The sequence below is a fragment of the Perissodus microlepis genome, chromosome 6 (genome assembly GCF_051167445.1).
Source record: "Perissodus microlepis isolate ML-2025 ecotype Zambia chromosome 6, ASM5116744v1, whole genome shotgun sequence".
In the NCBI taxonomy this organism is placed as follows: domain Eukaryota; kingdom Metazoa; phylum Chordata; class Actinopteri; order Cichliformes; family Cichlidae; genus Perissodus; species Perissodus microlepis.
The window spans coordinates 21,750,626-21,768,025 of NC_140466.1; the positions used below are offsets into that span (position 1 = coordinate 21,750,626).

At 40.2% G+C, this 17,400-nt stretch overlaps 1 protein-coding gene across 1 annotated transcript; it reads right to left on the bottom strand.

Moving 5' to 3' along the window:
* Positions 1-2,929: 2,929 nt before the first annotated feature.
* Positions 2,930-15,802, bottom strand: LOC146385628 (uncharacterized protein C4orf54 homolog). The gene is made up of 2 exons (XM_084931433.1): positions 11,422-15,802; positions 2,930-7,093 (listed from the first exon to the last, which is right to left on the bottom strand). The coding sequence occupies exon 1, from the start codon at positions 15,721-15,723 to the stop codon at positions 11,449-11,451; it is 4,275 nt and encodes a 1,424-aa protein (XP_084787559.1). The 5' UTR covers positions 15,724-15,802; the 3' UTR covers positions 2,930-7,093; positions 11,422-11,448.
* Positions 15,803-17,400: the final 1,598 nt, after the last annotated feature.

Consider the following 17,400-nt stretch of genomic DNA (forward strand, 5'->3'; position numbering starts at 1 on the left):
TGCAAATAATTGTGTTATCATGTTAAATTAACACTCTGTTAATGTTATAGATTGGCAGGACTGATAATGTTTGCTCCCATTAACATTGTCATTTTGTTATTAGGCACAGCCACTTGTCGCTACCTCAATGATTGTCACGGTGAGTAGAATGAGGGACCCAAAAGCGGAGCTTGTGGAATGAATAGACAGCATGTTTATTTACAGTGAAAAAGGATTCAAATAACAGTTCAATGTGCAAGCCGTCCTCCGTGTGTTCCTCCTTGTGTCCCAAACATGCGTGATAGTGCGTCCGTGTCTTCCTCCAAAGTGAATCTGTGCTCGTGACTTCCTTCCCAGCAATCTCCTCTCCGTCCTTAATCCTAAGGATATAAGTACAACGAAGGTAAGTTCACTTCTCTTCACAGTCCTCATATAACAAGACACTCAAAGCTACTACCAGGCTTGGTTAATATTCCCACGCCGAGTGTTGCCTGACTCTGCAGTTAAATAGCCCTCATAAGATGGCGGATAACTGGGAAGAGCATCAGTTGCCGGCGTGGCGACTCCCGTGCGGAGGTGCTTCCAGGTCGGATGTCACCCGGCGACTGAAGATGACTTCTGTAAACCCCCGGAGATGGAGAGGGAGAAAAACTGGAGGACAACACACGGAAAACACACACAGGCAGGTCGGCCGTTGGGGACCATCCAGCCATGACAATGACAGCAGACAGCTAATGTGAGTACCTGCTAATCGTTAAATTGCTAACATTAATGTGTGTACCAGCCAGATTAATTAAACTGTTTAATGCTTACATGTTGTTGAAATAGGAGCTATACTCACCTCACAAAATTCTTCCAGGGTGTCAGTCTTTAAGATGCTTTGCCAAGTTTGTTGTTCTACTATTCACATGTTCAGCTGCTAGTGGGGGGAGGAGCTGTGTCTGCAGGTGCTAACAGCTGAAAGAGGCAAAGACACCTGCTACAAATGTAAATGTAAAAGTTAGTATCCAAGTAGTAAACTGCCCTACTCTTGACATATGCTGCCAACAGCACATAAGGTACAGAATAAAGAACTAAATTCATTCATCAATTCAAGATGAACTCTTCATATAACATTATTTGATCCTTTAGAGCATATAAAGGATTGATGTTTTCTTTATATTCCCAGGTAGCAACCCCTAACGGCCCTTACACACCAAGCGCACTGCAAAAAAGCAACACAAAATTCCAAACTTAATCTGTAAAATATATAAACACTGAACATGCGGCGTTTTTCTGGAAAATTTGTCCTCAAGAAAATGTGCTGTAAAAAAATGAGTTAGACATTAAGGGATGATGAGCTGGTTCTTATGTTTCTAAACAAGAAAGGGACGAAATGTAAACTCTGGGTTCATTCAGGGAGAATTTCATGGTTTTCATGGTTTTGTCTGGGGGGTTTCTTTCCTCCTCTCTTTGTTTCATAAGCTGCTTCCTGGAAAAAGCTTTTACTCTACCATGATCTTTCATGACTTGTGTAAGTTGGAGGTACAGCCACAGTACAAACACGGATCGTAGTTTGCAGTGTTTTCATTTACAGCTGTAAAGTACCTCTGTCTTCCCACTCACAGAGCAGATAGTTATTAGCAGCAGTAATTAGCAGATGCATATCTGGGTGTTTTGCACGCACACTGTTCATGGGTGCATTATGTAAAGACGGCATGCTAGTCTTAGCTGACAGTAGTTGTACAAACAGGGTCCCTTCTGGTTCCAAAAGAGCCGAGCAATCAAAAATGATGACGTTAAGGCTTTAAAATGAAGAGTCCAGGCTATGTTCCTATCTGTGAAGGCTGTGCCAGCATTAGCATGGACTTTTGATAGATCATTGTTTTGCAATGATGATATACCTTAGTGGCTTAAGTGCAACTCACACTTGGTGATCCAGGTGAGCTAATAAATCTTGTGTTTTCCCGTGGTACAACTGTGCCATCAGAGTACCTGCTGGCATCCGAGGACAACAACTGGTCCTTAATGTAGATTCTTTAGAAACCACTGAGAGCAGCTGGGGGCAAACCAGTGTCTGCCAGTCTCCCTGCATCCATGGCAACCAAGTAAACACAGCAGCAAACTGTCAGGTTAAACTTAAGCCTGGCCGGGTGATGTTTCAGTGTCACCCGAAAGCTAACCTCGCACGCTGCTAGATGCCAAATGTGTACTTATGTTGGCATAAATCTGTTTGACTGCCTTTCACCCTCGTTTTTTTCTTTTCCTTTCTTTTCTTTTTTTTTGCTCAGTGGTGAAACTTTACAGTAACTAGGTCAGTGAAACTGAGTGTACAGCTATGGTAAACGCACAGGGAAGATAAAAGAAAGTAAAACAAAAAGTGTATATATGTATATATATTTATATAGATAGATAGATAGATAGATGGATAGATGTATATTACTTTGATGTGGCACATTTTTTTTATTGCTCCTGTTTACCTCGTTTACTTTTCAATAACATTCAGAAGGAAAATATAAGTTCCAATCATAATAGCCTTCATTTGATTTATTTATTATTAATCATGTTCAGATCAGTTATTGCCATTGCCATGCTCACTTCTACATGCACTGACCGTCTAACTAGGCACATGGATTTCACACAACATGATATCCTAACAGTGTTTTGGTAGTGGATGAAAGCATTAATGAATTAGTAATTATTCACTAATAAAGCTGCTTCTTGCAAAAAACGTGTATTGGGTTTCACTTTAGAGTATCTTGATGAATAAGCACAGCTTCTGTTTATTCACATCATTTCCTTGTTGATGATACCACCTATCAAAGATTAATTGAATAAACATTAATTTTATTTAGTTAAACAAATGTTTGATATTAGCGCAGCTGTTTTGAAAGTGGCAGTAAATGCATTTCATTCAAACACAAGGAGGCCTTAAAATGATTAAAATGGACACACACATGTTCAGTAGCTTGTATTTTGAATTTATTGCAAACATATGTAGGCTCGTCAGTCTACATAACAGTCACTAATCATGTTCTTATACTTTCCAAGTTGTAAGTGCAAACACAGCACTCACTTCTCTTTTCAAGGTATCTCTCAGCTGTCGTCCTGACCTCTTCCTGTTTCTGGGGCAGCCTCGCAACACAGTTGACATCATGCATAGAAAAGGCTGTGGGTAATACACAGCTGTATCTCATTAGAGGACATTTCATTGAAACATGTGCCCCTTTTCTTTAACCGTTCACACAGTCTTTGCACTTATCTCGAACCACTGTCACCTCACCGTATCCCTCTTGTTTAATACAAAATCAAGCACTGATGCAATCACTTTCTCACATTAAACCTCAAAATCAGCAGGTGTTGTATTTGTTTGTTGTTTGACAAACATTTTCAAGAAAGTTTTCAAAGAAATTACATTGTCTCTACGTTACAGTGCAATATTGGGCAAAATTCACCTGAAAACATGAAAAATGTTATTTTCAAATGAAATCAGATTTTAACAAAATTAAACAAATCTACATTGTGCTGCTACCACCAGTGTTTACAGCCATTCATTGTTGATGACAGGTGCATTAAGTACATTATTATTATTCACAGATAAAAATCATACATGGTGTTCATAAAATGCATGGGAGAAATTATGCTTTACATTCATAACAACATTAGAATAGCTGGTTTACTGGAGCCTGCAATTTGTAATATATTACTTATTTAAATTTCACAGGGTTTAAAAATGATATGTTAATGTGATAAAAATAAAATCATCTAGACTTAGGAAAATATCACCTTGGACACCTGGGGAAACACATAAAAGTTCAAAACTGGGAGGCAGTGTTATCGTTTTTGTACTTCAAAATAAAAAATGTGTTATTTATTTATTTAAAAATGTTTTTTTTTCATCTCTTAGGTCATTTCTGCCATTTTGTACAAATTTTAAATAAATAAATGTTCAGTAGCATCAGTTGCTTTATTTGCACTGCTCTCATTTTACAATGGAGTAAACTGATTTCATTCAATAGCAAACCTACAATTTTAAAGGAAGTGTTATTAGTTACAGTTACATATCTTAGTTACATTTACCTCAAAATGAATTAAATTTGGCAACATTAACATGCTCCAAAGAGCAGCTCGTGCACATGAATCTGTTATAATGAAATCAATTCATAAGAATAAAAGTTGAAAAAATTGCATTTTACATTAAGGTACATAGACTGTCCAGCATGTCCAGATACCTTTAATCTGTGTAACTAGGAAACGTGATAAAAATAGCAAACTACATGTTGCAGTATTACTACATGTATGCTTGTATAACTGAGTAAAATCAAGCACAATGACACATGATGCCCCTGCATATTCAAATGGAAACAGGTAAGAAAAAAGAAAAAAGTATTCAAATAAAAATATTTGAATATATTTGCTCAGTGATTTAGATTTAAACTGGCATTTCTCCGTATGCTATGCAAAAACACTCAAACCAAACACATGACCAGTCTATGCTCACGTCTGCAGCGAAGTAACATAACTCCTCGTTGTACTCACATAATGCTCAAATGCCACACATAACTCACAGGCACAAACACAGACACACATCAGCTCCCATCTCAGTACACAAAAGTGTAAACTGAACCAAAGCAAATAGAGGAAGTCATCCTCTAAATGTCCCAGCTGGCTCTGACGCATTAGGCCCAACGCTACTTAGTTACCTAAGTAAACTAATAAACCAGAGTCCCAGCTTTGTTTCATCTGACATACACACATAGTGTATTACTTTTCTCCTGAGCATGCTTTAAAAATATAAATGCAGACCACTTCATACAATATATCAGTTATGCAGCAGGTTTGAGCATCATTTCGTGAGTCATGACAGGACGGTTATATAGACTTCAAGACAAGCATGGGCATGGACTGCTCAAAAACATGGAAATGCTGCTGCTGTGCATGTGAAAAATATGTTGGTGAGTTGTAACACAGCACATAGTAATGCCAGCCGATTATTCTTTAACATATATTTGGTAGGGAATTCTTTACAATATATTTATTTTAAATCCAACAATAAATGATTTCCTTTTTTGACTGAACTTACTGTAAAAGAATAAAAAATATATACAGATAGTGAGGTCTTAATCTGTCGTGTTTATTTTTAATTAAGTGCAGACAAATGGTCCCTGTGCAAAATGTGGATCATATGATGTACAGCAAAAATGTTTTGTTTAAAACCAAGACTATGCAACTTCCACTGAACAGCAACCACTGTGGCACAAACATCAAATGGAGGAAAGCAGTACTTGAATGAAAGATACCATCATCATTACACCCATCTGGCTATTTTTCTTGGTTAAATAAGATTACATACCTAAACTTTTAAGTGTGAAAATGAATAATATATGATACAGAATTGACTTGCTTGGTATCTATGTTATCTTGTTTATTATTTTACTGGATACATACATACATTCATTTTCTGTGGCTGATCTTGGTGACAGCAGGCTAAACAAAGTTGCCCATATGTCTTTCTCCCTAGCCACATCCTATGTAATCCCTCCAGGGTATTCTGACTCTGTGCTGTGATCTCTTTCCAGTTGGATCTGTCTGGAATACCTCCAGAGAAATCAGATGTCTGAAGAGCAGCGTCTCTTTCAAATGTCTCAGATCACCCTCTCTTTGCATCACCCTGCGAATGAAACTTGTTTCAGATGCTTGCATCTACAACCTCATTCTTCCAATGACTAATGGGTAGGGTTAGAAAGCAGATCCACCGGTAAGTCAAGAAGTTTGATGCCAGGCTCAGCTTTCACTTCAGCGCTTCCACTCCACTCTGCATTACTGCTGATGTGGTACTAATATCTGCTATCAACCTCTCTGTCCATCCTCTCATGGATGAATTCACTTGGAGTATTAGTTCACTCAGAATTCCAAAAAAGATCTGTGTACTGTGGTCTTGGGATCTTCTACATGTTACCTGGCTACTAAGGATCCCAGTGTCCACAGGAAGTCAGAGCCTTTGCTGTGGCTAGAAGTTGCTCAGTGTCCACTGAGCATGGTTGACCTCTTTAAAATGGTCCTGATCCACTACCAGGATGGATCTAAAGTTAGAAGCTTTAATGCAAAATTATATAAACTTTATGTAGGAAGTTGAGTAATGTGATACCCCAAAAATAAATAAAAATGGGACCCACCACTTGCTACCTGCACTGTCCCCAACATTCACATGGCATTCAGGATTGTCAGTCAAATAAGCCCTACAATGCCCCGGACCTGAGTAAGACATCCTCTGTCCTACCGAGCAACTGATGTGTGCAGATGAAAACAGCAAATGCAAAGCACCTCTTTTGATCCCTGCTGATACACCAGAATCTCATATTTGTCTCTAATGCCGTACTGCATTTGCCCACTGGGATAAAGTGGCTACAAGACCGCAATGCCTAGCTGTTGTCATACGCTTAGAATAAGTGTGACCAAGCATCAACCGCAGCAGACAACCAACATGTGCTCTTGTCAGGTACATCTTTACTTCTTGTTTTACTTTTCTGATAAAACCATAGGGACCTGTGACATCCTTACACAGTAGTGTTAATGAATTGCACACACACTCAGTAAGGTCAGGTACAGTGTAATGATCACAAGAGGTTATAGAAAACAAATCTTGGGTATGCGGACTTTAATAAAGTTGAATTTTATTTTGCACATATTAAACCTTTTTTAGGTTAAATATGTTTTTTCAAAAGTTACATAGTCTTGCTTAAAATACTTGGCGACAGTAAAATATCAGTAAACCAGTTGCTTTTGGCCAGTAATGAATAACACTGAGCAGGAAGTGAAGACTTGCCTTTTTTCCTTTTGAATAAGCATGCTGCAGGGCACAAACAGCATTTCAACAGATCTATACAGCAGCTGAATGGAAAGTATTATAAGCCTATTCACATCAGAACTTCAGCAGGACAGCGTGGCAAAAATGTTGAGTTGACCCTATGTAGCACTGCAGTGCGTATACAGTAATGTCTGCTGCAAGTTTAAACAACACAGAACTGGGGGCAGATGATGGTGGTGGAGGTTGTCCTGGGAGTAGATCACGGGGTGGGTGACAGGTGAAAACTGAACTTACAGTGACTGAAGGCAGAATCCTCAGCAGAAACATCTAAAGGTGATAAAGAAGACAAAACATGGGTGTTAAAGTCAGATGGATGCAGTGAAAACAAGTTGAAAACATAAAGGAGAAAAGTTACTGTGTGGTGCAGCTTGTGAAAGAGCTACTTTCACCAGCCACTGAAACGCATTCACTCTTCAGATTTCCTCAACCTTAGCCAGCTGATCAGATTCAGCCAAATCACTGCTGAGGGCACGCTACTAGATTTGTTTACATAGAAGGACAGCAGTGCCCTCCACCTCCCTCTCCCCATTTAGGAATAGGCAGAGGGGGAGGGGGCTATAAAAAGTTGACCCCATCAGAGTCCCGCAGAATCGCCTCCAAGCTGGAGCTGCAACAGCATCTGATCTCTCCGAGCAGCTGTCCTCTCCCTGCATCAGCACAACAAATACTTTGCATTGCCTGACCTTTTCCTCCTGCATCACTATCCCAGCAATCCCCCCCCCCCCCCCCCCCCCGCGCCCCCAACACACACATACACACACACATGTCCCTCTGCCCCACCGACACCAGTTACACACACACGTACTCAGACACACATGCACACGCCCTGGTTTCCCTTCACACAACTACTCAACCCCGCGCTAGGCCTCTGCCTGACACACACCCAGCTGACATGAATCCCTCATGCTCATGGGGATGTATTATTGCTCTGACACATTAGCTGAGAATGGACTGTGGTTAGTTGTAAATGTGTATGTCTAAAAGAAAAGAAAGAATATGACACTAAAAAGATTTCTTTTTATAATTTTGCATTTATATTTGGTTTGTTTTGCTGGTGTTTTTTTTTTTATGCCCTTCTTAATTGTTCATTTGCAGAACTGCTGTTGATGTTTGTCAACTCAGATTATTGCCTTGGTAACCTGTCAACCTGTGTTCATATAAACATCTGCTGATAAAACAAGCATAGCACAAACATAACACATTGTGGGCCGCACACACCCCAATTTGATGCTGAGAGGACCAATCCAGTAAACAGAAATGTTTTATTAGTTAGCAGACAAAAGTGTCATTTTATTTATTTATTTGTTTGTTTGATGTTTGTGTGGGCCTACTATAAAAGTAAACCAAACAAACAAAAAAGACACCCCGATACAGTATATAGGCATTTCTGTGTTATCGATTGGAATTTGTTTTTAATATATGTAATTTAATGGTTTATCTTTTAGGCTGCTTACCTTTGGTACTGTTGGACAATAAGAAGACTGTAAAATAAATGAAAATGAAAAATGAAAAAATGCAGTTAAAAATCCAAACTTCTTCTGCTTCTACTTTTTCCAAAGCCATCCAGTGAGCCAGATTTAACCTTTTGACAAGCTGTTTATACGTTACTGCAAAACCTCTGTTGTAGAGCTCTTTAGGATTTTCTTAAAAAGTGTCAATCAACCAAATAAAAAAATAAAAAATGCTTCCTGGATTTACATCACTTTGATCTTACTTACTATTGTTAACCTTTTCTGATTATATTAAAATGCATGTATTCAATTTTAATTCATAGCTACAAAAGCGTCATTAGTAATTAGTAAGTTCCAATGGCTAAAATTTAGATCAGTATTTAGGTCCATGGTTCAACTGTACAAAGTCATAGCTGGTGTTACAGGTCAAAATGTATGCAGTTTAAAATGGCCTGAGAAGTAAGGTTGGAGTGTAAGTTAGACACAAAACAATGTGAACTATAACTCCTTATTATTCTATTACTGTAAAACTTTTGGAGTGAAAACTTTAAAACCAGTGCAAATAAAACTTAAACTATTTGTAAGGAAAATATGCTGCAGTACCATTTACCACCACAAAGATCTCTTTTTTAAATTTGATTTCCACAGTACTGTAAACTCAGGTTTTTGTTTATTATATAAAATTATTTAAAATTATTTCCTGATTTGCATAAGCTTTACATTTAAACTACACAGTCAATTATTCTGTAAAATTAGTGATCAGATTATTTTAGCCCTCTGAACCCACTGCTTGTCTTACTTGCTTAAAATAAATTAACATTATATTGGCTACATTGTGTCCACCTTCACTGCACAATAAACATATTGCACCTAGGAGTTAATTATTTTGCAATCTGTGAACTGATTATTTCTCAAGATATTTATTGGATTTGTGAAATGTCACAAGCAAGGAACGAACACACTAATAAACTGTAAAGTTATACAAGTAATTAAAACATTTATAACGGATTAAGAATAACTTGATGTGAGGTGTCACTAACTGGAATAGTTTCCTGTGACACTTTCCAACCCTGAGAATAAACCATGTAAACAAAGTCGTCTCACACTATCAAAATAGCCCGACGATGTGTAATGCAGAGAAAAGCTCTGGGCCATGGCTGAAAATCCAATCTCACTGCAAGTCCAGCAGAGCTCAGTGGAGTCGGGTTACCTGTCATGAAGCTGCTGCGTGTCTATTAACATGTCACTGTTATAGCATCCAAGCTGGACCGCTGCTTTGACCACATTTATGGCACAAAATAATGAAAAAACAGGAGTTGGTGAGGTCATCTGAATGTAACACACGAGCAGCCTCGGAATGTGAATCTCTATAAGTCTTGGTACGGACTTCAGGAGATTCCTTGAAAGTAACAGCATTAAATTCTGTTGAGATTTTATGTACTGAATTTGGCTACCACATTTGTAAAGAGGCACTTGCAAAATGTGCAGCGCTTTAGAAATGTATTATTCACATGCAATAAAAACAACAAAACACAAATATTTTAGCTATCTGTCAAAACCTTGCTTAAGACTAAAAATTACTGAATTCACTGAACAGAATTAATGTTTTTATATCCAGATTCGAGCACACTGGACTTCTCTGTCTTTTGGCGTCAGAATAAAAAAAGAAAAAAAAATAGTAATGTGCTTTTTAATGTGTATTTTTTCAGCTTTTTTGTAAAACAGTACCTTTGAAAAATCATAATTAAACAACAATAATTAGATTTGAGCATTAAAGTTATCGTTTTATATAAAGACCTTAAATACGCTGGCAGATTAACCACTACAGTAACCTAAGAAAGATCTTGGTGATTACCCTAACCCTCTATTTAATGTAGCTGTTGCATAAACCTTATATTATTTGGTGGTGGTGTAATTAGGTTAAGCGCTGCAGATATAGCCAATTATAACCAGAACAAATTGGTTCACAATGATATCTTTATTAGTGTGAAATAAGTGCAGAGGCACCTTATCATATATTAAAACTGAAAAGTTTGTTTTAAATACGTGCTTATTTTGAATATGATGCCAGCAACATGCTTCTGAAATGTTGGTTCAGGGCATATCTCTCACTGTCTTCTATGGTATCTTCTTTTAACAGGTGCTTAAAAAGTGCTGAAAGCAATTTCTGCAGTTTTGAAAGCCAAACCTTTCCCCATTCTTGCTTGTTACAAAATTCCATCTCCTCTACAGTTTTTGACCTCAATTAGTTTCTAAATATGTGCACAGCACTGGTTTACAATTATTAATGAAATAAACAAAGCCTTCCTAAAAAAAAAAAAGACTATCCGGATGACAGCATATGTTGCTTGAAGATCTGTATGTATCAGTTAGCATTAATTGGGCCTTTATAGGTGCCAAAGCCAACTCCTCACCCAACCTCTGACACCACCAATACCATCAAGAATATCTGTTGTTTAACTGAGTCCTGTCAACACTTTAGATGATTAAAACCCTCTTACTAATTAGGTAATTTAATTTGGAGGTAATTTTATTTTAGCCTTTGTACAACTTTTCCAGTCTTTTGCCCCTGCCCAAATCCAAGGTGGGGCTTTGTACATCAAAAAGCGCTATAGATGAGCAATGCATGTATATCAAAAAGTATTATAGATCATGATCAGGACAAATCTTAATGAGAATTTGCCTGAAAAGCTAGATTTATGTGCTGAGTGTGCTGAGCAATTATTTTTCCATATGTCAGAAAAAAATATTGTTCTACAGAAATTTCAAATCCCATTGTTTTTGCTTTTTATCTCTCTTTAAAAAAAATTAACTAAAATTTCAGATTGGGAAAATATTTTGCTTTTTGTTTGTGTGTGTGTTTTCTGTTTTTAAATGCTATTTGTTTAAATGCACTATTATTCCTTCCACCCTTTGTGTCTAATCAGAAATTGACTGCAAATATACATCATGACATCACACACAGGAGATTTTGAGCAGTCATATTGATATTAAGATTCTGAGCAAGACTTACAAAAAATAAATGTCTTTTATCTGCTTCCAACAGAATAGATTCAAAATGTAAGAGCAGTTGGAGTGAGGTGAAATCAGGTAAATACTGAGTCATGCAAGTTGCCAGCCTGAATGAGCAGGTGAAAAACTTACATCACTTATGACGAGACGTTCTCTTGGTCACCGATGCTCCACTACGAAGCTCATCGTTGTGCCATCGAAGGAGGGAGGGGCAATGATTCTTGGACCTTGCTGCGTTGTGATGCTGATAACTGGCTTTCTCTCTGAGCTCCTGCCCCTTCCCCTGGTGGTCAAAAGTCCCAAACTCACAGGTAACTGCAGCTGCGCCTGGGAAGTTTCTCCTGTTGCACTGTAATATGTACTCTCTGTGCCTGCTGTCTTACTTTCTGGCTGAGGACTAATATTCTTTTTGATATTTTCTCCACCTGCATCTTCAGAATGACATGGGGACTGTGGCAATACCGTCTGGGCTGCTATAGTGGGTGAGGAGATGAAGCCTGGGTAGATCATGTAGGTGGGGGCATATCCTCCTGGGTTAAGTGCCAGGGGAGACACAGAAAGAGGCACCGGGGTTACAGGTGCCGCAGGTGAATGAGGCATGGGTACATCCACGTACTGACCTGTTTCAGGGTCAAACAGTCTCTTAGAGGTCGCTTTAATGGGAGTGTCCACCAAGTAATAATGTCCAGTTGTGGGGTCCACAAGCATCTTGCGCTGGGTTTGTTGTGCTGGCTCTCCAGTAGAAGGTGTAGGCGACACATTTGGGAGGTAGGGAGAGAAACAGAGCACCTGCTGCTGTTTCTGAGGCCCTGTTGCTGCTGTTGAGTGATGGTAGATGCTCGTGCCTGGGTACTCCATGATTAACGGAGAAGTTTTCTGCTCAGGTGCCTTGAGGTCAGCTGCACTGACTTTACTGTTATTTGAATTGCCCTCCTTCGAATCGTGTTCTGGGTTTGAAAGTTTGATTTCATTTGTGTAGGCCATCCCTGGTATGGTTAAATAGTTCTCAGAGTCCGAGCAGCCCTGTGTAACAGAAGGATTAGTGGGGCTGATTTTGACCTTTCCATTCTCCACCTGGCAATGTCTTGGCTCCTCTATTTTCACAGACAGTGGAGCCGCTGGAGTTTTGGAGCTTTTCACAGTTGGTGGCAGTGGAACCGCAGAGCTGCTGTCTGAGTTAACACTGACGCAAGCCTTGCTGCCAAAATGGAGGACGCTTTTGTTAGTAAATGTTTTGCTTTGTTGTGTTTTAAAAGCATCACTGTCATATGGAACATGGATGACGTTGAGGGCTCTTTTGTCTTCATGCGGCCTCCCCATTTCTGACTGAGGAGTGCTGTCGGTGCTGTCCTCTGCTCCCTGCTCTTCCCTGGCAATAAGCGACAGCACATGGCTGCCTGTGATGGGGCGTGGAGCCTGACTCTTGCGCTTCCACTCATTTTTGTCAAAAAAATAAAGCTGCTCCATCGTTTTGACAGCAGCTTTTATTTTCTCCACTGCATCCTGTTTTGGAGCTGCCGCCTCATTTCTCCTTTCCACCGTCTCACCTGAAAACTTCTCCTGCCTCTGTTTCACCAGTTGAGTTGTTTGAATGTCTGATTGGTCAGGGCACCCCTGCTTGGTTATGACTGGTGGTGCCCTGTTAGCCACAGAAGCAGAAGGTACACTTTCACTCTGGGGATTTTCAGATGTCGCTGCTTGTTTCTGTGCTGCAGTTTTCTCTGACTTGACATTTGTTTTAACAGAGTTGCATTTGATTACAATAGGAGACGGTAATAAATGTTTAACATGCTCTGTTTTTGCCTTTTCCTCGGGTTTATCAGCTGCTGTGGAACATTTACTGCCACTATTATTCAAGGAAACAAAGCGATATGAGCTTTTTACCAACTTGCGTACATCCCTTACGTGATATATTGGTGTTTGAAGCTTGCATTTGGTGTCTCTTATGTCTCTAACAGTGAAATTTGGAACCCTGTCGGCTGCTGACAAAATGGGGACTCTGGTATCATCTGCTGTCCTGAACGTGTTGACATTGTAACTTATTTTAGGGGTTAGGAGATTGGCAATATTCAGCGTGCAGCCTTTATTTTCTTTCACGCTTCTCAGACATATTTTTATCTCGGGTTTCTTCCCTCCCTTCCCATTTTCTTCTTTGTTTCCGTTATTACTCGCTTTCAGCTCCTTTTCACTTTTCTGTGCAGCAGCAGGTGTGACAGAGTCAGGTGTGTGTCTTAGTAAATCTGAAAAGTTCCTCTCCTTTGAGTGTAGCTGGCAACTTGGAACAAAAAGAAGTTTTGACAGCATGCTGCTGGTGTCTAATCCTTCCTTTGCTGCAGTCTGTGTGCCGCTTACAGATGGAGGTTTGACCTGTTTTACAGGTTCTGGATCATCTTCTTTTAATGAATTAGATGAAGTACTTTGACTGTGGATGGTTGAATCCTTTTGGAGTTCATCCTGTCCCTTGTCTGAATCATCTGGTGCTTTGCTGCCTTTTGTTTCCTCTCCATCACCACAGGAACTCTGTTTGCCAACCTCCGGACACTGATCATCAGCAGAATTCACAGTGAATCCTGAGCCCGATTCTGATGTTTGCCTTTGTAGGCCTCGTCCCGGACTCCTTTCTCTCATCACCTCTGGATCTTTTATCTGAAAACAGGGGGATGTGTCACAGATTTCACCCCTCTCCATTTTGCGCTCCTGCTCAAATTGCATCTTTTTGGAAATCACATTTTTCAAAAGACTTGATGCAAAAATTGCCCTTTTGTGAGTATCTCCTAGGTTATCTGTGTGATGATACTGCATCTCATACCCAGACCTGGCCAGCACAGCCCCGGTAGCCCCATTGGGTCGTGCCTTTTTGGGGCATTTTGAATCAGCTGTTTCATGTGATTCAACATTACAGCGGAAATTCAACGTGACACCGCGCTGCACTGGCTGAACGTGATCTTTCACTTGGATCTTTTTGCTGGAAGATGATGCTTGCTGTGAAGTTATTCTTTTATTTAGCGCGCATGTTTTGTTTTGCGGGGTTTTCGTGCCGGTAACAGACTTACCATGCTTCTTACTTTCCACGTTCTTATTCATTTCCAGCGTTGCCCTGGAAGTCTTGTGCGCAATTACGCTGCGCTCTCCGCCTCGCGTTATGTTTCCATAATTCCAGTCTACATAAGCCGACCACTTATTGAGGCCGTATTCCGAGACAGAAGATTCACTAGAGGTGCTAAGATTAATAGCATCGAAGTACGGACATGCCAGGCTCCGGAAAGACTTGGCGGTTAAATTACGCACCTCTTTATCAGCGTCATCCAGCTCACTGATCGAGCTGGACGCTCCGCTGGAATACTCATTAATATCTTTCCGTCTCAGTTTGGTTGCAAGGTGCTGACGGCCCGGAGCAGGGATGAAATATGGGGCTCTGTCGCACAGGGGCCCCGCGCTGGCGCCAGGGCTCACAAAAGAGAAATTGCTCTTGTCTCCACAGTGTTTCTTGTACCCAGAGAAGTTGTTGTCAAATACATTAACTGGGTCGTTAACTGCTCTAGAGGAGGTTTTTATCGACAGGTGGATTTTCCCCTCACTAAGGTCTTCACTTGGATTTTTACACACGCTTTCGTCCGAGCTGGCGCATTTGTCCGAATCACAAAGATCGCTCTCCTCTTGCTCAGTGCTGACAACTGTTCCACGGAGATTTGACTGCACTTTCGCCTGGCCCCTGCCCTCTAGTATCAGAGTGCCCTCCTGAGTATCATCGCTTTCAAAAGAGGCGTAATCCACAAAGGAATAGACCAGGTTGTCGTCTTCAAACTCCCAACAGGTCCCGCGGCCTAAGTCGTAATCTACGTCGTGGTCGAGCTCGGTTAGCTGGATTTCGTGCGTGGTGATATAGTGGGACTCGTCCTCCACGGTGTCGGAGCCGCAGTGGTCGGACAGCAAGGCGCTGGCGCCGTCATCGGACTCCGTCTTGCTGTTCAGATACATGTCCGTGTACCGGAGCTCATCACTTTCACTGCACACATTGTCGCAGCAGTCACTCGGGTCGAGCTCGGCCTGGCGCTGATTCTCATTCTCGGAGTCCTGATCAGTGTTGGGAAGTTTGGTCAGAGTTTCCGACCGGGGCTCATCCGATCCGAGCCCGGGGACGGTGTCCTGCTTGTCCTTGCTCGAAATGATTTTACTCTTTCGTTCCTGCTCCCCCTGATTTGAACTGTCGCATTTGATAACAGACAGCTGGTTCCCTACACCTGTGAAAGTCACTTTAACCGTTTTGGGACAGTCAGGTTTTACGTCCAGATCCACATAATTGGACTCGTCGCTGTTCGTCTCGGTGGCGTGGTCCTTACCGCCGGTCTTGTCCTTATCCTTGTCATCTGTGAGCAGCTTCCTGTGAAGTCCGGTGTCATCTTGGTAAGTGAGAGTTTTCTCCGCTGCTTCCATTTAGTCCGGTCTTACCGTCAGGTGGTCCTCGTTTACGATGTTATCCTGACACAGGACGGAAAACTCTGCAGGCTGGAGGGACGGAGGGGGACAGAGAGCCAAGAGAGAGAGAGAGAGCGAGAGAGGGGGAGTAGGAGAGAGAGAGAGAGAGAGAGAGAGAGGAAAGTCCCACGATGGTTTCTCTAATGGTTACTCTCAGGCTCAAGCAGCTACTTTATTTTTGTAGCAACAGATCGGTCTTCTGAAATCAACATCCAAAAAGTTCATTTTCAGCACCTTTTCTCCAAGAACAGCTCCTCCAGAGTCCATTATTAGTTTCACTTACATAAACAATACAAGCATTGCTCAATATTCTTTACAATTTTCTAAATAAAAAAAAGATTGGTGTATTTTTTAAACTTAATAATAATAATAATAATAATAATAATAATAATTGTACATTTCCATTTTATTTTAATTATTTACTTATCTGTCCTGAAACCATAAAATATTTTTAAAGTGGAAGATTTGGAAAGTAGTATTTTTTTTAATGGGAAAGTGGCACATTTTAAACAAATCATTTTCAACATTAGTATTATTTTCTTTCCAACAACAGTTACACTTTGTTTTCTAATTGTGCATAAATATAAGACCATGAAATATAGCAAGATATTCAAAGTATGGTCAAACATAAAGAATTGAAGCAAGAAGGTTGCCCCATCAAAAGCTAAAAGAAGATATAAAAACTAAGAAAACGTTTGTCAAACCATTAAAAAACATATCCATGTTCGTGCATGAAAATGTAAGTGCATTGAAATAAAAAGCAAATAATCTAGAGAAAGGAAAACAAAAGTTGCTGTAGCATGAATACCAGATGTAACGTATTGGCACTTTTAACATTTGTGGACACGTGAATGTGCTCAGTGCTTAACCCACTCACCGAAACAGCTGTGAACATGATGGAGAGAAACACTCACCATCAGCTGGTGGAGAATGACATTTTTTTTTACACATGTTGAGCTCATTCCACATCACACCCTGAGCCATTTGGGGCTTGGCAAAAAGTCTGGGTAAACTGCATGAAGGAATATTTTCATGATGATTATTTGCTAGGAGAGACAATACAGAATCCTCATGTCTTGCATAATAATAATAATAATAATAATAATAATAATAATAATATAGTTATGAGAAGTCTGTCTAAGTGTTGAAGACACAAGTGTTGTTTCTGGACTCGGCCCCAGTTTGGTGGTATGCAGCTAGGAGGGGGTGGGCCGACAGTTGCTGCATATGGAGGGCACACTGACAGCAATATCAAGGACAGAGGCCACTGGCATAAAGCTTTTATCACCCTCAAATCCCACTTTTGCTCTCAGTGCCACTAATGTGGTGTAGGGCAGCGGTGAAAACAACTTTAGCATATTTATTTAAGGGGTGTACTAAAGTGCATTTTGGGATTCCATGGACTATGCTTTACAGTTTGGGAACACCTGGAGTAAAATATAATTGTATACAAAGTAGTATAGCTTCACCTCAACTGGTGATATTAGTAAAGTAACATCAGCGGTCTAGAGTTCAAGTAGCCTATAGGTAAACTGAGATCTTCTCCCATTGCTGTTGTTGACGCATTCGCCTGATAGATGAATGGATTAAGGGTCACAATTCATTAGCGCAAAAGAACGAGAAATAAAAAATGAA